The 27,165-nt window shown below is 36.5% G+C and overlaps 1 protein-coding gene across 4 annotated transcripts in view; it reads right to left on the reverse strand.

Annotated features, from left to right (window-relative positions):
• Nucleotides 1-27,165, reverse strand: part of MTX2 (metaxin 2) — a 76,881-nt gene that overhangs the window by 25,550 nt on the left and 24,166 nt on the right. For 3 of the 4 annotated variants that reach the window (XM_061434519.1, XM_061434512.1, XM_061434529.1), the window contains 2 exons: nucleotides 17,683-17,730; nucleotides 16,435-16,481 (listed from right to left, as the gene is read on the reverse strand). Coding sequence is in view for 1 of the 4 variants with exons in the window: in XM_061434512.1 (XP_061290496.1) it covers nucleotides 16,435-16,481; nucleotides 17,683-17,730 (95 nt within the window). In the remaining 3 variants the exon portion in view is untranslated. Of the gene's footprint in view, nucleotides 1-10,929; nucleotides 11,028-16,434; nucleotides 16,482-17,682; nucleotides 17,731-27,165 lie in introns of all 4 variants that reach the window. The other variant, XM_061434538.1, reaches the window with a different exon arrangement.

A 27,165-nucleotide genomic window follows, 5' to 3' on the forward strand; every position in this document is an offset into this window, starting at 1 on the left:
CAGAAAAACTAAAGAGATTTTAGACTATTAATAAATATATATATATTATTAAGAAATATATAATATATATAATATAATAAATATATTCACCAATCTAGAAAATGCTAATATGCAAGACACTTCATAGTTGCTAAAGAAAAGATATATGCTTTAATAAAAAGATATAAGAAATAGCAAATAAAATGATGAATACAGAAATATAAAGAAGGTTTATGACAAATGAAAGAGAATTTTATGGCAAATGGATGTAACTCATTGCCCTGAACTTTCTTCCTCTTCCTTCTTACATGTCTTGATGGATACAAATTCTTCTTTTATATGGGCCACACCTCTCCGAGGTGAAACCACACAACATGTTATAACCCACCTGTTAGCTTACTTTGCAATAATGAGAACACCTAATTCTATAACAGACAATGGCCCTGCCTATACTTCTAAGCAGTTCAGACAATTTTTACTTTCATTCTCTATTAAACAGATTACAGACATTCCTTATAATCCACAAACACAAGACATAATTAAACAAACATATTACACACTGAAACTACAAATAAAAAATTAAATGAGGGAGAATACACAGGAACACTTTTATCTTCCTTATCCAGAGCAGACTTTACTAGATTCCAACGCAATATATTCTTTAAGCCTATGACTATTGTTAATATAGCCTCATCTGTTTTAAATTTTTTAAGCTTACCACAAGGAGATATTTTCACAAAAGCAGAAAAACATTTCGAGACATTGAAGGACACCTCCCTTCCTTTGCCCATTTGGTATCAGGACGGGTTAACTAATCAATGGAAATCTAGGAAACTAATCTTACAGGGAAAGGGGTATGCCTGTATTTCTCCAGATGGATCCAACGAACTCACATGGCTTCCTCTTTGGAAGATTTAACCTAAGGGGGCCCCCAGCATGCAAACTAGAGACGAAACAACAAAAACTCCAAGAGGAAGAAATTCCAATACAAGCCATGGTGGCTTTAAGAATTTCCAAAAAACGCCGCACTCATCATCAACCTTATGATCTCCCTATTTGGGGACAGATAAAAACCCTTATTAAAGGCCTGGCGTGCTGCAATTCATGGGGTCACAAAGAGTCAGTCACAACTGAGCGACTGAACTGAACTGAACTGAATCAAGCTGAAAATCTGATTTCTCAACAGGGAATGCCTCCGAATCCTGAAAATATTTTTTCACTATGCTTGCTTTGTTTGCTTTTGCTTCCCCCACTCAGACTCACTTGATTGATCACACTTATTGGGCTTATATACCTAACCCCTCCCCCTTTTATTGTAGGTTATAGAATGGACAGATATAGGACCAATCATATCCACTAATGACTCAACACATATGCCCCCTCCTTGGAGCTTGGAGGGGACCTCTCATTCTGACGAAGACGACTAATTAACATTTCTCTAGGCTATGAAATCCTTCCTTTATGCATGGGCCCAACAAAATTATGTATTAATGTTAGTCGACAAACATGGGCTTTCGTCCTGCCTCCAAAAAGGAACTTCCACACATTGCTTGGACCGTTTACTGCCCTGTCCTTTTATAAAAACCATGTCAATACTACCAAAACTCTAGGGAAAGGACAAAAGTTAAAATGTAAGGGGTTTACTTATAAAAACTTTAAATATACTTCTGTTTATTGAGATGAATGTCAAGCTAAATTAGGGAAATTAATGTTTACAGCCAATTACACCATTGTTGACTGGGGACCCACGGTATGTGGGTATGTACCTGCTCAGATGATATTAACAGCACTATGTGTGACTATGCTACTCAAGTAGCATCAGTTCAGTTCAGTTCAGTTGCTCAGTCGTGTCTGACTCTTTGCGACCCCATAAATCACAGCACGCCAGGCCTCCCTGTCTATCACCAACTCCCAGAGTTCACTCAAACTCATGTCCATCGAGTCAGTGATGCCATTAAGTCATCTCATCCTCTGTCGTCCCCTTCTCCTCCTGCCCCCAATCCCTCCCAGCATCAGAGTCTTTTCCAATGAGTCAACTCTTCGTATGAGGTGGCCAAAGTATTAGAGTTTCAGCTTTAGCATTATTCCTTCCAAAGAACACCCAGGACTGATCTCCTTTAGTATGGACTGGTTGGATCTCCTTGCAGTCCAAGGGACTCTTAAGAGTCTTCTCCAACACCACAATTCAAAAGCATCAATTCTTCGGCGCTCAGCTTTCTTCACAGTCCAATTCTCATATCCATACATGACCACTGGAAAAACCATAGCCTTGACTAGACGGACCTTTGTTGGCAAAGTAATGTCTTGCTTTTAATATGCTATCTAGGTTGGTCATAATTTTTCTTCCAAGGAGTAAGCATCTTTTAATTTCATGGCTGCAATCACCATCTGCAGTGATTTTGGAGCCCAAAAAAATAAATTCTGAACCTGTTTCCACTGTTTCCCCATCTATTTCCCATGAAGTGATGGGACCGGATGCCATGATCTTCATTTTCTGAATGTTGAGCTTTAAGCAAACTTTTTCACTCTCCTCTTTCACTTTCATCAAGAGGCTTTTTAGTTCCTCTTCACTTTCTGTCATAAGGGTGGTGTCGTCTGCATATCTGAGGTTATTAATATTTCTCCCAGCAATCTTGATTCCAGCTTGTGCTTCCTCCAGCCCAGCATTTCTCATGATGTACCCTGCATGTAAGTTAAATAAACAGGGTGACAATATACAGCCTTGACGTACTCCTTTTCCTATTTGGAACCAGTCTGTTGTTCCGTGTACGGTTCTAACTGTTCTTCCTGACCTATATATAGGTTTCTCAAGAGGCAGGTCAAGTAGCATAGAAGGTTACTAACACTACAACGGAGCATTACCATGACAAAGGACTTCTTGGGTGGCTTGATGCTGGAATGGCCCCCCTTCGTCCTTGAATCATCCTCGATAAACACATTGGGCCTGAACAATGGGACATCTGGAAACTTGCTGCGAGCACCGAAGAACTTGGGACTTGGACTGGACATTTCACAGGGACCAATCATAGTCACAGAAACTATTTCTTTCGTTATAATCAATCGTATTTCATACAAGCTTGTGTTCCCCTTCCTTTTGTTCTAGCTATAGGAAGTTTACAATTCAATAAGACTTTACGTTCTGTAACTTGTATAAATTGCAAATTATATACTCGTCTAAACTCTTCTGTTTCCTTAAGAAATGAATCCCTTTTGATTCTTTGATCTCGAAGTAGTCTGTGATTACCAATAAATCTCCAGTGGCCCTGGGAAGAAGGTCCCATGGCTGGATTTGCTTCCCAGTTACTTACTAAATTGCTCCGGCGATCTAAACGATTCATTGGATGGGTGATTTTTGGCATTCTGGGATTAATAGCTATTTGCACCACTGCTGCCGTCACTGGCGTTGCTTTACAAACCTCAATTCAAACACACAATTTTATCCAAAATTGGACTAAAGACGCTCATACTATGTGGGCCACTCAGGCTCAGATAGATGAGGATATTCAAGATGAAATACAGGAACTAAAAACAGCCATCAAATGGGTTGGAGATCAATTAACAGATTTACAAAAACAGGTGATGCTAAAATGTGATTGGAATTCTACTCTTGTTCAATTCAGTAATAGTGCCTACAACTGGGAACAAATCAAATTTCATTTATAAAACATACATGATAATGCCTCATTATTACAAAAAGAAATCTTTGAAACCTCTTCTAAAAATCTGTCCTCTTCTACTAATTTGAAAACTTTAGCTGAACAACTACCTGATCAATTATCTAGGCTAGACCCACATGGATGGTTTCAAAGCATTACTCACAGCATTGGGTCTGGAACTGTAATTTTGGTGATTGTCTTGACAATTATATTTGTCGTTTACCGTTGCCTTCATGCAAAAATTGTTAAAACTAAACAAACTCAAAAGGTGAGAACCCTTTTTACAAATATTATAAATAAATAAGGGGGAATTGTCAGGAAATGTTTAACAGGTGGATTCCTATGCTGTTTCTCATAAATCCTCTGTTCCTTACCAGTTTCTGTTGCCAGAAACCAGTGGAACGGCAAGCCACTCCCAGGACTGAGGTCGTAAGATGAGACAGGCTTGAATCTCCTTCAGTAAACATTCTCCTTATGACAAAACTGCTTAGTCTCAATCCTCTTTCTTGAGATATGGATTGTCTCCTGACCTTGTGACCATTATTAATCCCTTGTTCCGTTGGTAACGGTTGCTGTACGTTTGGTTTTCTGATCTTTATCATTGTCGAAAGAAATTTCTTGTACAACAGCCTACACATACTCACAGAAACATCGTTAAAGCACCTCTGCTCCATCAGAGCTTGGGTCCCCATGTCTTTCTTTCTTTTTCTCTCTCTCTCTCCCTCCCTCTGGCTCTCTCTTTTACTTTCTTATCATCGACTGAGGACCACCAGGTTCCGGTCCATTAAAGGACCCCAACAGGAACACAAACATCTTACTTCGAAATTATAGCAGTAAATACCCAAGGGAAAAAATACAGCTAAAAGAACTGAAAGATGTTGTCTCTGGGTATCAGGATTTGGGGTAGGGTGGGACAGTATACATTTTTTGTGTGATAGGCCTCCCATACATTGCTGGTGGGAGTATAAATGAGTCACTTTGATCTGTTTAGTAATACTGACTACTAAGCAGATGCCTACTCTATCAGCCAACAATCCCCGTTCCCAGAAATATACCAAAAAGGAGGCATAGAGCCACTAACATACAAGGATGCTCCTAGCAACTTCATCCATGCAATCAAATGACAGGAACTCAAATACCCACTAACATGAGCAGCAACTCCAAAATTTCTAATTCCAAGCTAAAAAGGATATATGTCACCAACTGCTATTACAAAAAAGGGAAAAGTAAAGATAAAAAGGTTATACATTTTTCTTAACTCTAAAATTTTTTAGAAATAGCATTCATTGGGAACTTAAATAAGAGAAATTCTAGAAACAGTCCCAGAAGATGACACCTATGATATTCGATGAAGATTTTAAACTCTATTTCTTCAGTAATTACTTCTGAATCATACCTTTTGGGAACTACAGCTCAGATACTTTATAAAAAAAATAACTCTGTGGAATAAAATATATTTCATTTACATACAATTAAAATTAAGGCCAAGAGTCTAAAGAAATAAGAACAATCTGTTACCGATCAATTTGACCCTTACAAATATCTTAAATCCTACATTCAAAAGTTGCTATTGTAGATAACAATGCAACTGCTTTGATTAGATGATAAAACTAGCAGCTTAAATGTTGGGGAAAAACCTAACACACACTGCAGATAAAAGAATGGCAATAGAGGACAGACTGGAGAAGGCAATGGCAACCCACTCTTGCCTGGAAAATCCCATGGACAGAGGAGCCTGGTAGGCTGCAGTCCATGGAGTCTCAAAGAGTCAGACATGACTGAGTGACTTTACTTTCACTTTTCACTTTCATGCATTGGAAAAGGAAATGCAACCCACTCCAGTGTTCTTGCCTGGAGAATCCCATGGACAGGGGAGCCTGGTGGGCTGCCATCTATGGGATCGCACAGTGTTGGACATGACTGAAGCGACTTAGCAGCAGCAGCAGAGGACAGATTTGTGGTTGACAACAGGCTGGGGGCAAGGAGGGGGTATTGATTAGGAGTTTAGGATTAACAGATGTAAACTATTATATACACAATGGATAAACAATAAGGTCCTACTGTATAGCATACGGAACTATATTCAATATCCTGTGATAAACCATGATGGAAAAAGAAAAAGAATATATATATACATAACTGAATCACTCTACTGTACAATAGAAATGAACACACTGTAAATCAACTACGCCATGCCTTCGTGCTTAGTTGTGTCTGATTCTTTGCAACCCTTTGGACTGTAGCCCGTCAGGCTCCTCTGTCCGTGGGGTTTTCCAGGCAAGAATACTGGAACAGGTTGCCATTTCCTTCTCCAGGGGATCTTCCCGACCCAGGGACCAAACCTGTGTCTCCCGTGTCTCCTGTACTGCAGGAAGATTCTTTACCCACTGAGCCACTGGGGAAGCCCATAAATCAACTACACTTCAATAAAATAAATTTTTTTTTAAAAAGAGCATCAGGAATATAGACGGATTCTATAACAGCAATTCTTCAGTAACATGGTGGCAAGGCTTCTGGTAAGATAATTTAAAATACTCAGTTTATGAAATGGTGAAAAGGGCTCAACCCTGGTTGAATGGAAACATAGCCAGCCAACAACAGGCCCACACTTGTTGCTGCATCTGCACAGGGAAGATGCTCCCTCATTGAGATGCTGTCCTTATCATCATTTAAAGTAATTTGACTTGCTGCTGCTGACTCATAAGCCATACCACTCTTATAACCCAGCTACTATTAGCACACTCCCACTCCTTTGTCACTGGTTAAGTGCCGCAGCAGAACCTAATGGATCCTAACAGAGTAGAGATTTAAGAAGCAAGCTGTTTAAGTGGAAGACGAGAGTGTCTTTTAAAACAATGGAAACTTCTGCATTAGTCTTTTAAGAGTCAATACAGAACAGTAAGAGTTAACAGCAGAAGCCTCCCAGTGAGCCATCTCAGAGAAGAATCTTGATGCCTGTGTTAGTCTGAGAAAGTTTCTTTACCTCATAAGCTTCCCCATTTCTAAAAGGAAGACAATTTATTAGGCAGATTAACTGAGGTGTTGTATGTGAAACACTTTACACACCAGCTGGCACACAGTATTTTAATAAATATATTATTATTAAAATTAGTAGTAATAATATTAGTAATAATAAATACTTATAGATCTATCTGTGGGGAAAAAAAGACTTCTCAACCTTGGTGATTTCAAAAGAAAACTTTACCTATTAACATCTCCTTAAGAGAAAAGGGTAAATAAATAATAATTATATACTGTAACTATTTATAATCAAAATAGAAAAACTGTATACTAAGATAAAAACCTCTAAGTAGATATTAAAAGAATAAACAGAATATAACCAAAAGCCTATACAATACATACTCGATTCAACAAAGCAAAAGTAAGAATGAAGATATTTTAATACTGACATAAACTTCTACTTTACAAATAACTTTTCAAAGTCACATGCACTGATGAAACTGATAAAAGGCCTCCCCCTCCAGAACATTAGCTCCATTAGTACAAAATGACCATGCCTGTCCTGTTCACTACTTTATCCTCGGCACATCATAGATTCTCAATAAACATATGCATAATGAATAAGACACAGATATCCATAAAAGTAAAAACATACCCAAGTTCACAGAAAATGAGTAAGCTATAACACAGATTAGCATTTCATGATTTTATAGTACCAAAGCTCACTGCATTAAAAAGATCAATGTGATTCCTATTAAAATCAGAAGTATTTAAACAAGTAATGTTTTAGAAAAACACTAACAGGAATTCAACTTTTTAAAAAATTAGCTATGCAGAAATCATCAGAAACTACAATTCAATACACACAAAAAGTTTTAAACAGAGAAACTTTGTTACCAAAAACAAGAAATACTACTGGGAGCACATATGAGACAGATCACATAAAAGAGGACCTTCCTAATTAACACAACTCTCACCTGAATACCACTCTTGGAATATCTGACTCAAGTTTAGATATACCCATACCTGATAGCTGTAGAAAAAAATCAAGTTCAGAAAGAAAGCAACAAAAAAACACGACCATAACAGGAAAAGGTATAAACTTTCCCTGTTAGAATAAATATAAGTAAATGTAAACTGTAGAGTCAAAATTTAAGTAAAAGAGTTATAAAGTAGTTAAAGATTTAGAAGCAACTCTTGTAACCCAAGAACCTAATAAAATACCAGTCACATAACTGGCATTCAATGAACAATCTGGGCCTAATGACAAGAAACTACTTTTTTCTAAGCTCCTGTGAATGTTGTGAAGTTCCATGATTCACAGATAAAATAAATATTCCAACTGAGAAAAATAACAATAACAACAACAACAACAAACCCACTAAATTTAAAATTCTTGGATAAACTAAGTGGTAGATGGCAGTAATATAAAATGTATTCATTTCATTTTTTAACCTAATGATAAACTCAATACTGAATCATTTACCAATGAACAACACAATTAATTTCCTTCCCCTTCTTTAGCCCCAAAATAGAAGGAATATTTGTCTTATAAATTAAATACAAAACAATACTCTTTAACACTTAAGCAAAAAATCAACATTGCTTGCCAATAAAAACATTAAAATAACTCAAAATTTTAAAGAATTGTCTTTAATAAATTTTTAAAACTTATTACACTGCTTTACACTGATTAACACTGTGGAATTTAAGAGATTGTAAACATAGTTTCTAAATGTATATAAATTTAAAATTTACAAAATTATCCAAATTCTAAATAGAGAAAATCCATTTTCAGCTCAGCTGTTACCAGTTATCCACAGACAGCAGACCTCAGGTTTTCCTCTTTAGGACAAAGCTTCTATTCATTTCGTAATTAAATTTGAAATATTTTAGGTAAGCACTCACTAAGGACTCTTCTAAATCATGCAATGCCATTTTCAGGGCACAAAATTAAAATGATTCCAAATTTTAATTCATATCTTGTTTCACCAGGACACAAAGGAAAATCTGTGACAATTGAAGGATTATTTTCCACCTTACCAAGAGACATGTTTTAAAATTAAAAACCAAGAACAAATTTTAAAATAATTCATTTTTTACATCAAACAACTGTAGACCCTATAATTGAAATAATGTATCTAAAGGTTACAAATGAAAAGTGTTAGGTATCATTCTTAAAGTGACAGATTAAGTTCCTAATCCAGTTAAAGCAATAGCCACATTTGTAGTTAACATAAATTAAGACCTTAATTATATTTGTGACTATTTTAGACAAAATAACAAATTCCTTTGTACCTGGGAATGTAATTTATAGCAAAGCCAGGTTCATTTTCCAAACCAATCTATTTCACACTGCAGAAATACTCTGGTATAATGGTATAATGTAATTCTTGTTGTAGAATGTTGAAAGAGTAGATTCACTAAAAGCACAGAAGAGGTTTGAAGATAAATGAAGATGCTATTCATTCAAGGGTAATTTCATCTTAGAACTATATGAAAGATGTTTCACTCACATGGGGTAGTGTATGACCTCAAATTTAAGTGTATTTTCAGCTCAAATATAATGCTGCTAGATTGATTATGTTGATACTGTGTATCTAATAATGAAGAATTCTAGCCTTTTTCTGTTTAAGAAAACAGACTGTCATTTTTTCCATCTTACTGCTATGTCTTTATTGTTCTGTTTAACAGCAACAAATTTTAAAATTCTGCTTGCTGTTTATTTCTTAAACAGAAAAAGTCTATGGTTGTTATTCTAATTTGTAATCTCTCAGAACTACAGGAGTGTAAATTTTTTGCTAAGTTAGGTAGATACTGATATTAGCAAACTATTACCCTGTGTAACCATTTTACATTATTTCACTAATTACTAATAATGACAACCCTAATATCCATCTAATTCTGTTTTGAATATACTTCATTTTCACAAATTTTGTAAGATTAATTTAAATGTTTTACATATACCACACCATTTATGTGTTGAGGGATTAATACTGAGAATTTTTTTAATCTGCTAAATTCTATTTGCAATTTAAGCTCACAGTTATCTTTTTTAAAGGTCACGTTTTGTACATTTAAATCATTACAGGTGCTATAAGCATATATCACCAAAATACTTTGTAATACTTCTGAGATTAAAAAGGTAACCTAATGTAACATTCAATCTGAAGAATTTAAATCAAGGAAACATCTGCAGCCTGCATTTTGCTCATTTTAGAATACTGAAAAGGATTCAATGAATTCTCTCCACCCCTTAGCTTTCCTTCTCATCCTGAAAGGGAACACAGGAGCCTCATTTTGCAGAAAATGATTAAAGTGGAAAGGATAAACATACTTTAAAAAACTAAAATTGTATCCTTTATGAAATTTTAAGAAAGTTGTATCAATTTTAAAATGTTTTACATAAAATAGCATTCTATTACTTCTCTATTAAAATAATTGCACTGGTGCATTCCTACCTGTTGTATTTATATCAGTTTTTTTTTTTTTTTTAACTTTACAATATTGTATTGGTTTTGCCTTATATCAAAATGAATCTGCCACAGGTATACATGTGTTCCCCATCCTGAACCCTCCTCTCTCCTCCCTCCCCATACCCTCCCTCTGGGTCGTCCCAGTGCACCAGCCCCAAGCATCCAGTATCGTGCATCGAACCTGGACTGGCGACTCGTTTCATATATGATATTATACATATTTCAATGCCATTCTCCCAAATCATCCCACCCAACTCCCTCTCCCACAGAGTCCAAAAGACTGTTCTATACATCAGTGTCTTTTTTGCTGTCTCGTATACAGGGTTATTGTTACCATCTTTCTAAATTCCATATATATGCGTTAGTATATATATAACACTGTATTGGTGTTTTTCTTTCTGGCTTACTTCACTCTGTATAATAGGCTCCAGTTTCATCCACCTCATTAGAACTGATTCAAATGTATTCTTTTTATGGCTGAGTAATACTCCATTGTGTATATGTACCACAGCTTTCTTATCCATTCATCTGCTGAAGGACATCTAGGTTGCTTCCATGTCCTGGCTATTATAAACAGTGCTGCTATGAACACTGGGGTACACGTGTCTCTTTCCCTTCTGGTTTCCTCAGTGTGTATGCCCAGCAGTGGGATTGCTGGGTCATAAGGCAGTTTTAAACTGACACTTGGAAACTGCACATAACCAGCAAACCAAAAAATGTATTAAAACAAATTGAAAATTCAAAATCATTTCCTCTAAAATTCTGCAGGTAAGCTGTCCACTGTGACCATCTGAATGATACAACAAGTTTACAGGGCTGTAATTTCTTAACCACAGTTGTTTCCCCACACAACTGACCTGCAGTCTCAAAGAAAAGAGATACTCCTCTCTTCTGCTCTTCCCCAATCACAACATCAGGATATCATTACCATTTAACCTCAAATTAATATGTCCACCTAAAAGGCATCATTTGCAAAAAAGGAAAAAGCAAGTGTCAGCTATTTATCAGCATATCTAACTAACACATTAGTGTTTGTGGTCCAGTATTAATGCAGCCTATAAAAATGCTGACTTTTTAAATGATTAAAACACATTCAACAGAAAGAATACAGTGTTTTTCTGTTGTGTTCCCTTTCATTTTTAGAGATTAAGTATTTATTCACAAAGGATAGGAAAAAATAATAATATTAAGTAAAATAGGGACACTTCCCTTAACCTGAGCTTAAATGTTATTCTTACTGGAAGTAAGTAAAAACTGCAGAAGTAAAAAGACAGACTACTTTTTCATGCAGCATTCTACTAATCAGTTTGAGACACTGTCTAAAAAATAAATTCAATAATTAAATTTTTACAGTATTCAGATTAAGCCATACAAAAAAGGGAAATAGTTTTATTTTTAAATTGGTTTCATACATATGAAACAAAATCCTTTCTAGAATAGAATTTTGTAATCCTATTCTTTCTAATAAACTTACTAGAAATAACATTTTATTATACATTCACAAAATATGCACAAATCCTTGAGAAACAGGCACTAATTCAGGCAACATCATCTTGTAATTATACTGCTTTCACCTCTTTCAAAAGAATTTCCCATTACCTACCTTGAACTTCATAATAACCCATAATATAGGTAAGACTACCTTCCTCACATTTTAGAGATCCAAAAGCTGCAATACAGCTTTCACATCTTAATGTAATCCATAAATTGTTATATATAATTTTCTAGGAAATGTCAGAAATGATTTTTGAATTAACTTATCTACCTATTTTTAGATAAAACTCCAAAGATCTGTATCACACACTGAACTGGTATGCAGCGAAGTGTTACAAGCATAGACTTGACCCAGACTCCCTGAGTTTGCACTCCAGCTCTGTCAAGTACTAATTATATAAGTTTGGGCCAACTGCTTAACTTTTCTGCCTCAACTTCCTAATCTGTAAAATGATAATAATAATGCTACTTACCTCATATGGTGGCTGCATGTGAGGATTATCTATGATACCTAAAGTATATATAATAAGACCTGGCACATGGAGTAAGTACAGTATAAATTTTAGCTACAGTTATTATTGTTGTTCTATTAGTATTATCTGCAGAAGGGGGATTTTAACAGCACTGACTTCATACAGTTATTATAAGGATTAAGTGAGTTCCTAAGAATTAAATGCTCAGCACAGTGATTAGCATGCAGCAGGCACTCAGCCAATGCTGCTGGTGTCTCTTTACCTCCACAATTTATGGACTCTATGACCTTGGCCAGACTTTTCCTGCGCTTCAGTTTCCACATATTTAAAAATGAGCTTCATAACAAGTACCATACACTTGGGTCATGGTAATGATTGAATAAGATGTCTCTCAGAAAAGCTCTTTAAAAAGAGTGCCTTAAACAACAAAAGCATTCAATACTTAATTCTAAAACAGGCCTTATTTAGTAAATACTATTAAAATAATATTTTGTTTGATCAAAGCAATCTACACTAACAACTTTTAGGCATACAATGGAAGAATGATTAGAAAAATTATTAATGTTCTTATAGATGTAAATACATCCAAAAATAATTCTTAGACCGAACATTTGCTTTAATCACTTTAGGTATTACAAAGCCTGCAAGCTTTCATTCTTGCTGCTGACACTGATAATGTGTACTTCTGTCAAAGAACCAGGGAAGAAGGAAATAACCAATATTCACCGTATGTTTATAATATGCCAGGTGCTCTTCTAAGTGCTTTAATGTTTATGCACATTTCATAAATTTTTTAACACATTCAATCTTCATGACATTCAGTAGGACAGCTTCTATTATACCTGCATTTTAAAGATGAGGAAACTTAAACAGTAATGTTTGAGGTATCCGAGATTATTTGAGGAACAGAGATTATTTACTCATTTCACTTGTGGAATCTGCTATAAAAGATGAGATACTGAATTCGTAAAGACATAAATTTCTTGAAGAAAAATCAAATAAAGTATTTTCTGCAGAAAACTTTGAAGTTCATATATATTTGCTTATACCAGTATTTCTAGACATGTGCTGTCCAATATGAGAGCTGTCAGCTACATATGGCTATCGAGTACTTGAAATGTGGCTGGCACAAACTGAGATGTGTAAAACACACATCAGATTTTGAACATAAAAAAAAAAGGAAAAACATCCTGTTAATAAATTTTATATTATGTTAAAATGATAATATTTGACAATATTAAATAAAATATATTTATTAAAATTGATTTCACATTTCTTTTTACTTCTTTTAGTGTGGCTACTAGAAAATTTTAAACTATTATACATATGTGAGTGGGCTTCCCTGGTGGCTTAGTGGTAAAGAATCCACTTGTAATGCAGGAGACCACTTGCCAACACAGGAGAAGCTGGTTCAATCCCTGGGTCGGGAAGATCCCCTGGAGAAGGAAACAGCAACCCACTCCAATATTCTTGCCTGTCCATTCTTGCATGGACAGAGAAGCCTAGCGGGCTACAGTCCATGGGGTCAGAAGAGTCAGACATGACTTAGTGACTAAACAACGGCCACCACCTTACATTTATGTGGGCAACATTATATATATTATGTATCTATCGGGCAGTTGGTTTAGGGGATGAAAGGATAGTAACAGAGAATTGTTATCAAAGTTCTTTTCGAATCAATACAAGCTTCAAAGTGGAAGTAATACTATGAAATGGAAGATTTCTCTCCCTAATGTTTGTGTATGTATAACACTGTTCGCACTGCCATATATGTGTATGTGTACACACACACACACACACACACAGTACTGCTTGTGAGAACCAGAGGGACACACTACTCTAATACTTCATAATATTCAACATACAAGATTATTTTATGACTAGGCAAACACTTCAGGTAATAACAATACTCTGTGGATGAAAGAAGGAAAGCAAATCTAAGACAAAAATAACAGCCATAGGGGAAAATTTTTTTAATTTTGTTTTAAACTGAAATCATAAAGAGGTTTCTTTAATCAAAAAAACAAACAAAAAAAACCCTCTAACCATTTAGTTCCGGAACATAATAAATGCAAAGCCTATGTGGTATGTAAAATTTAAATTTCCTGATGGCTTAGGTGGCTAACTACTAAAGTATCTAATGCTTAATATCTGGTATTTTCTAGGAAATATCCAGCTTATGGATACCTGTCACACTGTTAGATCAATTTTATACATTTAACTGATTCTTCCAAATGAATACTTATCCACTATATAGAAGAAAATTACTCCATAAAGTTTACATCAGATATCTGGAAAAGTCACATTTATAGTCATGGCTACTATCAGCTGTCAAGTCAAAGAATATTGAAGAAAACCAAGAATTTTTAATATATGCTGGTTAATTCATCATCTAAGTGACATGTGTAGGATAACAAAAAATTAAAATATTTATGCAAAATTCTGCATTTTAAAAGATTCTTATTTTCTGGTCTTAGCTTTAATTGCAACTATGATTTGAGATGAATGTTGAGAAAATAAATCAATAAGAACCATAAAAACAGAATTACTAAAGAAGGTACACACTGAGATTTCTTTTTTCTTTCCTTCTCCAGGTTATTTAAAATGTTAAATTTTTTTAACGGTAATATACCGATATCTTGGTTTATGCCAAAAACTAGTTAAGCCATCTATTCTAGGGTTTCTTAACACTGACACCATTTACATTTAGGGTGGGATAATTCTTTCTGGGGCGGGACTGTCTCGTGCACTGTTTCACAGAATCCCTGGCATCTACCCAACAGATGCCAAAAACAGCCTCCCCAACAGCTGTGACCATCAGAAATGTCTAAACACTGTCAGATGTTCTCTGGGGGTCTGAAACCCTCCCTCAGCTAAGAACCACTGGTCTACTCTTACCCAAAATAACATTCCTACTGGTGAAAATTACTGTAGTACTTCCTAAACTAATATTCTTCAGTTTTAGAGGCTCTTCATACAGGATACCCAGAGAGCTTCAGCTGGGAGATCAATAAACCTCCTCATACCATATGCAGAATTGCCTAGGTATGTCTATATCTGTGTGTGTTGCAATGTTTTCTGGAAAAATATCCCATAGCTTCATGAGACTGAAAGAATTATCCCCAAAATGGCAACTAAAACAGGGTTAAGAATTAGTGCTTCAACTAAAATATTCACTGTGCCCTGAAGCTATCTTCTCAAAAATATAAAGACTGAAGACATTATTTCATACATAACAAATAATTTACTTGTGTTATCAGTTATCAAGCAAGACTGCTTCTACCCCACTTGTAAACCATTCATTCAACAAGTATTTACTGAGCACACTTTATATGCTAGGCACTACATTATTAGTATTTGAAAACTAAACAAACTCCAACTTCCTTATGCCCCCTGCCAAAAAGGAAGTATAAAGTACTTATTTATTAAATATAACCAACCGAGAATTTCTGCTTCTCAAAGATTAACACAAGAAAATACACTAGTTATAGTACTAGTGCCTAAAGATAAACGTAAGTAAATAAAATTTATATTCTTGGTAAAAATATACAAATCTTCTAAAAGAAGTAAAAAAACTTGAAACTTAAAAATACTCATACTCATACAAATATTGTTCAAACACATTTCCTTCTATCTTTTCCTTCTTTCTCCAACTTAAAAGTAAAATGTACTGAATGACATACTATGGCTGTGTAACAGTCATAGTTATTATGTCCAGAAGATACCTAGTTGTGTTGAAAACACAAGATGCCCAAGTGCCTAGCATCATGCCTAAAATGCAACAAAAGCAGTCCCTCTTTCTTTTCTTTCTGTCCTCCAGAAGCTCACAATCTCACTTCCAACAAATGGCATGTCTTAAATTTCTAAGTTATCTTTTAGGTGCTACTCATTAAAATACTCTTTGTGATTCAAACTATGCAAGCTAACCAAACAAAGAGCAGCTAAATATGCAAAATGTTTCAATATTTGTAATTCCATAATCTACATAAACATTTCTCTTTTCTTTAAAAGCAAACAATCCCCAAGTATCCTCTTCTTCCTATAGTGCAGTTTAAAGTTTACAGGGCCACAAATCTTTTGGATTACACAACCATGATATAAAACTCCAAGAGCTATTATATTCAATAAGTGGTCTGGGGATAATAGGCACTAATGTAATCAATAAATATATAAGGTGTCGCTGAAGAAAAATATGTCTGCTTCGTAACCACCAAATGGATTAAGGCTAGAATGAGTACAATGAGGACACTTAAATACGTAGTGAATAAATCTTTACAAGTAAGTTAGAAAATAGGTTTGTGCCTATAAATGAAGAAATCAACCCAAATAATCAATACTAGCATATTTAACCAAAAGCAAAAAGTAAAAAAAATACTGCACTATTTACATATTTACCTGCACAGCAAGAGAAGCTGCATTGTCAGAAAGCAAAATTTGCTCCCCTGTAGAAATACAATGAAAGGTCTGAGTCAAAAGCGTAACTACTAAACAAGTAAAATACACGTATAAATGTTTTTTATTTTAAAAAACTATTCCTATTTCTAAAAAGAAAGCGCAATCATCAAGTTCTATATCAATGTTACAAGATTATAATTTGGATTAAAGTATTTTATGTAAATAACAACGAAGACTATTTCCTCTAAATCTATTTGATCACTTATTGTATTTTATCAGCAATATGTATGTAAAACTGCTCACTTAAAAATGAAAGGTTTCTTCAAGTTTTTAAGAAATAATCCCTTTCATTAAGTAAAATAGCATCTCTGTTCAAACCTCTCTAGTTAAAAGCATTCAAACTCGTATAAAACCAGCTTACAGTTAATATTGCACAGTGTGTCTAGATCTGTCACACAAAAGAAAGATGACAAGTTCACTGCAATAAAAATTCCATGCTTAGAAGACGAGGGCTGCTGCCTATTAGTCTTCATTACTTTGCAGTCTTCTGACAACTGTAGCAGGCTGCTGAGCCCCAAATGGGGTCCATAATGTGATCTGATGATATATGAAGAGCTGCTAAAGGGAGGCTGAACCATCCTAGCCTGTACATTTTAACAGTTCCTTTTTACTGAGAGCCCACTTTACCACAGGACTTCAAAAATCTGCTGTGTCAGCTATTGGCGCAGTAAATCTGCCAACTACTCCTGCAACCACATCATACTACCCTGCCTGCAGCAGCCAGTATAATGAGTCAATAATAAACTAAGCGCCTTACAGACCATGAAGAGTTGGTTTACACTGGCACATACAAGTTTAGGTAAAATCTCCTAGACAAATTATATAAGGGAATTCCTTCTTTATGTTTCATGTTCTCTTTGCATTAAATTGCATTATCAATGGGTGTTTTTTGTAATAAATATATTTTGATATGTTTGATATGTATTTGATATATCTGGGATTCCCAGGTGGTTCAGTGGTAAAGAATCCACCTGTCAATGCAGAAGTCACAGGAGATGCAGGTCTGATTCCTGAGTTGAGAAGATCCCCTAAAGGAGGAAATTAGCAACCCACTCCAGTATTCTTGCCTGGAGAATCCCATGGACAGAGGAGCCTCAGGCTACAGTCCGTGGGGTCACAAAGAGTCAGACATGACTGAACACACATATTTTGATATGAAGCCATTTTTAATGGGGAATAAGCACCTACCTTTCAGTTGCTGATATAATGTAGCATTTTCAGGCCAAGGTTCTGCAGCTGTGGAAACAGGTACACAGGGAAAAAATATATCAATAACCAACCAAATTAATAAACACATACATTTGCCTAGAGCATTTAATGTCAAGCATAAACTGCCAAGGATTAAATTACCAAGGATACCTTAAATATGGCAACCAGTCACATTACTGTAGATTCTATGAGAATCTATATAAGCAGGTTAGATAATTTCATTTAAATGAATGTTTGGTGGCAGTTTAATTTTTTATGGGGAGGAAATGGAAGACATTTTGCCCAATCAAAAGTGAAAATTTAAAAAATTAAACTGCTTATATGCTACTATTCTTTAGTCTTCTTCAAACACAGACATATCCAAAATTACATTCATACATATAAAAAGACACTGAATTTCAGCTCACTATCAAAAAGAAAAATAGTGAAACAGTATTTATATTTTACTGTAAACTTTTAACTAAGTAAATTTTCAGAAGACACTTTATGAAAGAATCAAATCTATGCATATCAGGCTGTGCATCTTTCTTTATAACCTGGTAGTATTTAAACAGGGGAATCCTGTTGTCTACGTTTAATTGCCTTGAACCCAACAACATCATCTCACAAAAACAGAGAATACGATGAAGCAGTACCTATCAAAACAATGTGAAATAAAGCTGGTGAAGCTCATTTTAGGCCTAATAGGCTTGACCTTGACTCTTAACCTCTCATCTAGCAAAGACTCCAGCAACAAAGAGTATTAGCAACCTACCAGTGCTTGGAAAAAGCCCTAGATTTGAATTTGTCTAATCAACTGCATATAAGAAGCAATGCCTCCACAGACAGAATATTCAGGATATTATTTGCTGAATTCTTTGTAAAATCCATAGAACATCAAAATCACCAATTCTAACACACTAACTATATTTGCTGTCAGCAAGAAAGTCAGTCAAATATATGAAATTTGATTAACTTTTCTTATGATGTTTAAACTAATGCAGTCTCTGTGACACAGCAACAAATTATTTTTTAATATATACTTCCAGCTGTTTTTTTAAAAAAGAAATTTATACACATGAAGCATTTTTTCTTTTAAGAATGATCATTTAAGATGTATTCACTTAGTCTTAGGAGGGGGTAGGAGGTGGACACCTTAATTTGCTTTTACTTCTACTTTAGAATGAAAAGAAAAAGTTGTAGTAATTATTATAAACTGTAAAATTTGGTTTGGTCTGTGCTACACAAAATTATACTTAGGGACACCATGAAATCACCAAGCAAATAATTAATAGTTTTGTACAGTTATCTACAATATTACAGACCTTCCTCAACTTACCGTGAGTTATAAACTGTAACTTGAAAATGCATTTAAGATACCGCACCTACCAAACATTATAGCCTAGCCTAGCCTACCTTAATGGAGAAGGCAATGGCACCCCACTCCAGTACTCTTGCCTGGAAAATCCCATGGATGGAGGAGCCTGGTAGGCTGCAGTCCATGGGGTCGCTAGGAGTAGGACACTTTTCACTTTCATGCATTGGAGAAGGAAATGGCAACCCACTCCAGTGTTCTTGCCTGGAGAATCCCAGGGATGGGGAGCCTGGTGGGCTGCCGTCTATGGGCGTCGGACACGACTGAAGTGACTTAGCAGTAGCAGCCTACCTTAAATGTGCTCAGAACACTTACATTAGCTTACAGATGGGCGAAATCACCTAACACAAAGCCTGTTTTATAATAAAGTATTGATAATATCTCATGTCATTTATGGAATACTGTACTGAAAGTGACAACAGAAAAATTTTATAGGTATAAAATTATTTTAAGTGTCCCAGTTGTTCACCCTTGAGATTTCAGGCTGACTGGGAACTCCAGCTCCTTGTAGCTAACCAGCATCAAGATAAGAGTATCTCACTACACATCACTAGCCCAGGCAAAGATCAAAATTCACAATTTGAAGTACAGTTTCTACTGAATGCATATCACTTTTGCACTGTTGTCAAGTCAGACAATTCTAAGTCAAACCATTGTTAAGTTGGAGACTGTCTGTATACATATATATAAAAGCTACCAAACTTCAACTCACATACCAAAAAGGCAGCGCAATTAAATACTTACTACGTTACTGTAAACCTTTTAACAAAGTAAAATTTCAATTAAGAATCCAATTTACCAGTGTTAACAGTTTTAAAAATAAAAGGTAGGGAAACAAAAACATGCTGACATCTGCAAACTACTCAAAAATAACCTTTTAGGATAAACTGTATGGTCAGCATACCTACACCATACATTCATATGAGAACAATACTGTGAGGTTCATTTGTGAGGTGAATGAATGTGAATGAATGAATGAATGAATCATCAAAGATTCAATTATATGCATTTATTAATCTTATTAAAGCAATAAAGCAAAGGAATAAAATTTACAAAAGTTCCAAAGACACTGAAATTAAGTTCCTTGAGGGCAAAAATGTGTCACATGCATTGTGTATGCCACACTGTGCCAAGCTTTGCATACAGTTGGTGTTCATTAATCATGCATGGAAAGAAAACGGATACTAAGCTTATCACTCAATTCCCTAAACATTCTGGCTAATCAAAGTTTTACTGATCAATATGTTAAAGTACTGCTGCTGCTGCTAAGTCACTTCAGTCGTGCTCGACTCTATACGACCCCACAGACAGCAGCCCACCAGGCTCCCCCGTCCCTGGGATTCTCCAGGCAAGAATACTGGAGTGGGTTGCCATTTCCCTCTCCAATGCATGAAAGTGAAAAGTGAAAGTGAAGTCGCTCAGTTGTGTCAGACCCTTAGCGACCCCATGGATTGCAGCCCACCAGGCTCCACCGTCCATGGGATTTTCCAGGCAAGAGTACTGGAGTGGGTTGCCATTGCCTTCTCCGGTTAAGGTACTAGGGTGCTCTAATTAAATATTCTGATAATTTTAATTTTTGATTAGCTATTTTGTATACATACGAGACCATGGATTACAAATTTTCAAAACACAGTAACATACATTTAGCATTAAATATATGCTGAATGTAAGTGAAGTGTTCTTTAATAAATCAGAAGCTAAAGCCACTACTCTGCAATACCAGAGGTCTCATAAGAACAGGAACTTATATGTTTAGCTAAATGAAATTTTAACTAAAAATTTTTAGTTAAAAATTCATTTATCATCACTGGCCCCACTCCCATTCTCCTGATCTAATACAACCAGCGTATTTAAAAGAAATCTTGTAACATATTCAGTTCAGTCGCTCAGTTGTGTTCGACTCTTTGCGACCCCATGAATCGCAGCACACCAGGCCTCCCTGTCCATCACCGACTCCCGGACTTCACCCAAACTCTTGTGCATTGATTTGGTGATGCCATCCAGCCATCTCATCCTCTGTCGTCCCCTTCTCCTCCTGCCCCCAATCACTCCCAGCATCATGGTCTTTTCCAATGAGTCAACTCTTCACATGAGGTGGCCAAAGTATTTACTCAACCACAAATAAGAATAAAGGAGTTGAACTGGGCTTCCCTGGTGGCTCAGGGGTAAAGAATCTGCCTGTCAATGCAGGAGACATGGGTTTGATTCCTGGTTCGGGAAGATTCCACATGCCACGGAGCAACTAAGCTTATATGCCACAACTCCTCAGCCCGGGAACCACAACTACTGAAGCCAACGTGCTACAGATGCAGAGTTAATGCTCCACAAAAAGAGAAGCCACCGCAATGAGAAACCCGTGCACCACAACAAAGGGTAGCCCCCGCTCACAGCAAGCACAGAAAAGCCCACGCGGCAACGAAGACCCAGCAAATCCAAAGATAAAGGAAGGAAGAAAAAAAATTATGTTTTTGAAGTTGTCATTAAGAACCTAAAGCGAAAATGGGGTTGGCAGAGTATATTTTCCTTTATCTAATTTCTGCTCTAACTCAGAAACTATTACTGAAAATAAATTCTCAGAAAGTAACTCTGCCAAAACATTTGATGTTGTCTTCACAAACAGAAAAAAGAAACAAGAGAAAGTGAAGTTGCTCAGTCGTGTCTGACTCTTTGCAACCCGGTGGACTATAGCCTACCAGGCTCCTCAGTCCATGGGATTCTCCAGGCAAGAATACTGGAGTGGGTCACAAACAGAACATTTCATTTAAAAAGGGAAGGCAAGCTGATATAAACCTATATAACCATGCTATTTCAACAGCTTGGAATTCCAGTACGCCCACAGACCAGAAGGCAAGAAATGGCAGAGTATGCAGGGAATGATCTCACCCATGAGAAGTTCAGAAAATATAAACATCATTGATTTAAGTGCATCACCTATGTGAATCTGCTCACATTTTAAGCATGACATGGGAGAAGAAACGACTGGTGTGTTATTCAATAGAGAGACAACAGCGAAAATCCTAAATTGTGTGGCATGGCATTGGATCTACAAATCAACCATGTAGCTATCTTTCTAGGAAATAAGCCTTCATAATAAGTAAGTCTAGGAATCATAAACATTATACACACATAACGAAGTACAAAGCCTATTTCTTGGTTTGGGTAATATTATATAAAGCCTTTTCATTAAGAATGCCCATTATGTGAAAGACAAAGTCCAAAAATACGATTATTCCCCACTCCTCTTTCCAAAGGTCAGGCAAGTCAATACCCACCCTTGCCCTTGATCATGTATAAAAGAGAGGGAGATGAAAAATTCAAAATCATAGTGCTGATAAAAGCCTTAAATATCTCAGCATTTAAAATCAAAAATCTTTTTAAAACAATATTAAAACATTTTCATCTCTTACTAGTTTTACCTCAGTCAACCTAAAATGTTTTAGACCACACTAATCCAACAGAGAGTAAAATTTCACAACTCATCCTACTTTCAAGTTCTACCACCAAAAGCTCTCCCTGATGTGAAGAGCCTTTTTAGACTTGCCTTAAGGAAGGACCGGCCTTAGAATATAGAAGGTGAGACTAAAAGTTTCTGGAAAGGAGACTGATTAAAAAATGGGGACTGAGAGAGAACATTGTCCAAGGCTGTCAGGATACAAGATACTGGTATAATTACCATATCAAAAGTAGACTTTATGCTTAATACACCTCAACAGTTCTGTGGCTTCTGGAATAAAGATCAACTGGACCTTACACATCACTCTCTCTACCTCTCAGGCCTCATCATTCTTTTCCAACCACTCTGTACATCAGCCACACTAGCCTTCACCCAGTTTCTGAATGCATCATGTTTCTTCCTGCATCGGAAATTCATTTAAGCTGTTTCCTTTGTTGTTGTTGTCATTCAGTTGCTCAGTCGTGTCCAACTCTTTGCGACCCCATGGACTGCAGCACGCCAGGCCTCCCTGTCCTTCACCATCTCCTGGAGTTTGCCCAAGTTCATGTTCATTGCATCAGTGATGCTGTCCAGCCATCTCATCCTCCGACACCCCCTACTCTTTCTGCCCTCAATCTTTCCCAGCATCAGGGACTTTTCCAATGAGTTGTCTGTTCACACCAGATGACCAAAATATTGGAGCTTCAGCTTCAGCATCAGTCCTTCCAGTGAATATTCAAGGTTGATCTCCCTTAAGATTGACTGGTTTGATCTCCTTGCTGTCCACAGGACTTTCAGGAGTCTTCTCCAGCACCACAGTTCAAAAGCTTTTTTTATGGTCCAGCCCTCACAACCACACATGACCACTAGAAAGACCACAGCCTCGACTATGTGAACCTTTGTCGGCAGAGTAATGTCTCTGCTTTTCAACACACTGTCTAGGTTTGTAATGGCTTTCCTGCCAAGAAGTAATCATCTTCTAACTTCATGGCTGCAGTCACCATCCACAGTGATTTTGGAGCCCAAGAAGAGGAAATCTGTCACTACTTCCACCTTCTCCCTTTCTATTTGCCATGCAGTAATGGGGCCAGGTGCCATGACCTTAGTTTTTTTTTAATATTTAGTCTTTAGCCAGCTCTTTCACTCTCCTCCTTCACCCTCATCAAGAGGCTCTTTCTGCCATTAGAGTGTTTCCCTTACCCTGGAGCAATCTTCCCCTCCCACTGTGTCCTTACATCTCAGCAAAAACATCACTTCCTTACACTGGTCCAGCTTCATGGACACACAACCTGAGCAGCTGCACAGGGCTGGTACTTGAAGGGTTCTACTCTCAGTTTATCAGTCTACTATGGCAGTCCTAGAATTCTTTTAAACAAGGGGGCTCCACATTTTTATCTAGCACTGGGCCCTACAAATTATGTAGCTGGTCCTGTCCTCAGGGAAGACTTCAGTGACCTCTAGAATAATTCAAACCCTCTCTTTTCCAAGCTTAAATAGCATGTACACTCCTTTGTACCACTTACCATATGTTGACAATCCCTGTCAACATTTTCACAGGGATTTGAGGACTATTTGTTTATCTCCCCCACTAGAATGTAAGCCCCATGAATTCAGTGTTCAGTTCTGATTTTTGCTTACCACTTCATTCCTGGAGGGCTTTCCTGGTGGCTCATAGGTTAAAGCGTCTGCCTGCAACGTGGGAGACTTGGGTTCAATCCCTGGGTTGGGAAGATCCCCTGGAGAAGGAAATGGCAACCCACTCCCGTATTCTTGCCTGGGAAATCACATGGATGGAGGAGCCTGATGGCCTACAGTCCACGGGGTAGCAAAGAGTTGGACACGACTGAGCAACTTCACTTTCACTTTCATTCCTAGAACCCAGTGCCAAATAGGCAATCAGTAAATGTTAGTTGAATAAATGTTTGTTTTTACTATTACTGCTATCATTATTGTTAATGATTCTGTACTGTTTAGGCTAAAAATGCAGCAGAAAAGACAAGAAAACTATACAAAATGGCCAAAAAAGGTAAATTTTTTTTTTCTCTAATTTTATTTTATTTTTAAACTTTACATAATTGTATTAGTTTTGCCAAATATCAAAATGAATCCGCCACAGGTATACATGTGCTCCCCATCCTGAACCCTCCTCCCTCCTCCCTCCCCATACCATCCCTCTGGGCCGTCCCAGTGCACCAGCCCCAAGCATCCAGCATCATGCATCGAACCTGGTGGCTCAGATGGTAAAGAATCTACCTGCAACGCAAGAGATCCAGATTTGATCCCTGGGTCGGACAGATCCTCTAGAGAAGGAGGTCGCAAAGAGTCAGATATGACTGAGAGACTAACACACACTTTGGGGTTCTCTGGATAAAGTGAAAGTGTAAGTCGCTCTTATCTGACCCTACGATTGTAGACTGTAGACTATAGTTCTACAGTCCCCCATGGACTGTAGTTCACCAGGCTTCTCCATCCATGGAATTCTTCAGGTAAGAATACTGAGATGGGTTGCCATTTCCTTCTCTAGGAGATCTTCCTGACCTGGGTCTCCTGTATTGCAGGCAGATTCTTTACCAACTGAGCCCCCAAGGAAGCCCCAGAGAACTCCAACTCTACAGCCAATAACACAACTATAAAAATATTAAACGGCTCCCTGATATAGCTGGCAGAATCTAATCCTGTAAACTTACCCTAAAACTGGAAATCTGTTTCTGTTTTATATCAAATACATAATGTCCATTGGATATTACTGTTGTAATACTCCTAAGACCATCACCGATGCCCTCAACCATCTGACAAGTCATCTCACTATTCCCCTGTCCATATTCTTTAACTCTAACCTAGGAATTACCACTTTTTAAAATCTCTCATCCCCATCAATAAAATATTTGAGTAGCAGACCCAAATAGATTTGGAAATCATATGGCTGGTATTCCTAACCTAGTGAACCATGCACATTATAAAACACACTAAAAAAGAAAACAGTTGAAAAAAGTTGAAACCTAAATTCCAATATTTCTTTTCCATACTTGAAAGGATTATCTAGTACAAAACCCCTGTATATACACCTAACCCCACTTTAGAAAACACAGTTCAAATTAAATAACTACTTATTTGAAGTTTCATCAGGGAACTCAGCCATTCACATATCCTTGATCAAAGACAAGTCCTCCTCTATTCTACTGAAATCATCTCTTTGATCACAAAAAAAGCTTGGAAAGAACACACTCAAATTAATGTGGGGTGGGGGGGATACCTGACTACCCAACCATCTAATAATAGGACCCTTGCATTCTACCAGAGTATTTAAAATTTCCCCCATACACTTTATACTTTCTCACCTCAGAGACTTTGCTTAAACTGTTACCCTCTACCCAGAATATTTCTTCCCACTACATGCCCAAATCCTACACCTTTTTCAAGACCAAGCTTAAAATGCTACCTCCATCAAGAAGGCTTCTGTAACTAAACAAATCTAATTTCTCCTTTATCTATACTGCTCATAGCAGGCTGCACTTGTCTTATATCATATATTGCTTTCTACTCTATTCTATTATTATGTCAATATCTTATCTTCCTTTCTAGGCAGTAAGTTCCTAAAATGTGAAAATTCCCATGATCCTGAGAGTATTTATTAAAGACTCAGCTTCTCAACTGCCCCAAACTGAATACAATATTAATAACAATATGTACAATATATGGAAAAACATGAAATTCAAATTAAGCAATATTTAAATTATTTTGGTCTAAGTATCATTTAAAAACTAATCTTTATCACATGAGTTCCAAAGTAAAATTACCCACCTTTCAGAAATTAATTCTTTTACAATCAGAAACTACTATCTCATTTTCATATCAAAGAAATAACTTACACTAAGACATTCTTAGTGACCTATATTAATTCATTTTTAAACATTACAATGATGTCCCATTCCCTAGCAAAAGATTCATGAAAATGTTTATCATTTTTATAAAGAAGAAATATACTATTTTATAGGCATAAATTTAAAACATCTAGAAATAAAGCAAATATTGGAGCACCTCAGCACTTCCTATTCCAATAACACTATTAGAAGTCTTTTAACCCCTTTGTCCTTTACTGTCTTTCCAATTTTATCTAGGTAAAATTATCTTGAGAATTTTACACTAATGTCTCTTTCACTAGGAGCAAAGCTGATTCCTCTTAAAGTTGCAACCTTTAGTGAGATACAGGGCTTTTTTATGGAAATAAATTTCAAAGCTTTTCATAGATAATTTCTATCTCCTATAAGTATTTAGGTTGGAGGAGAAGCAAGTTTAGAAAGAGAGAGAATACACACTCTTGGACTTGTGAAAACCTTAACATAAAATAAATAACGTCTAAACAAATTTATGCTAGAAATGCATACACGGTAAAATAATTCTCATAGCCCCCCAAAATACACATTTGATTCTCATTCTCTTTAAGGTACCTACTACTTTTAAGTTTTATCAACCCCCGGGTGGCTCAGAGGTTAAAGCATCTGCCTGGAATGATGGAGACCCGGGTTCGATCCCTGAGTCAGGAAGATCCCCTGGAAAAGGAAATGGCAACCCACTCCAGTACTCTTGCCTGGAGAATCCCATGGAGGGAGGAGCCTGGTAGGCTACAGTCCATGGGGTTGCAAAGAGTCGGACACGACTGAGCAACTTCACAACA

This window comes from Bos javanicus, chromosome 2 (assembly GCF_032452875.1).
Source record: "Bos javanicus breed banteng chromosome 2, ARS-OSU_banteng_1.0, whole genome shotgun sequence".
NCBI classification, from domain to species: Eukaryota; Metazoa; Chordata; class Mammalia; order Artiodactyla; family Bovidae; genus Bos; species Bos javanicus.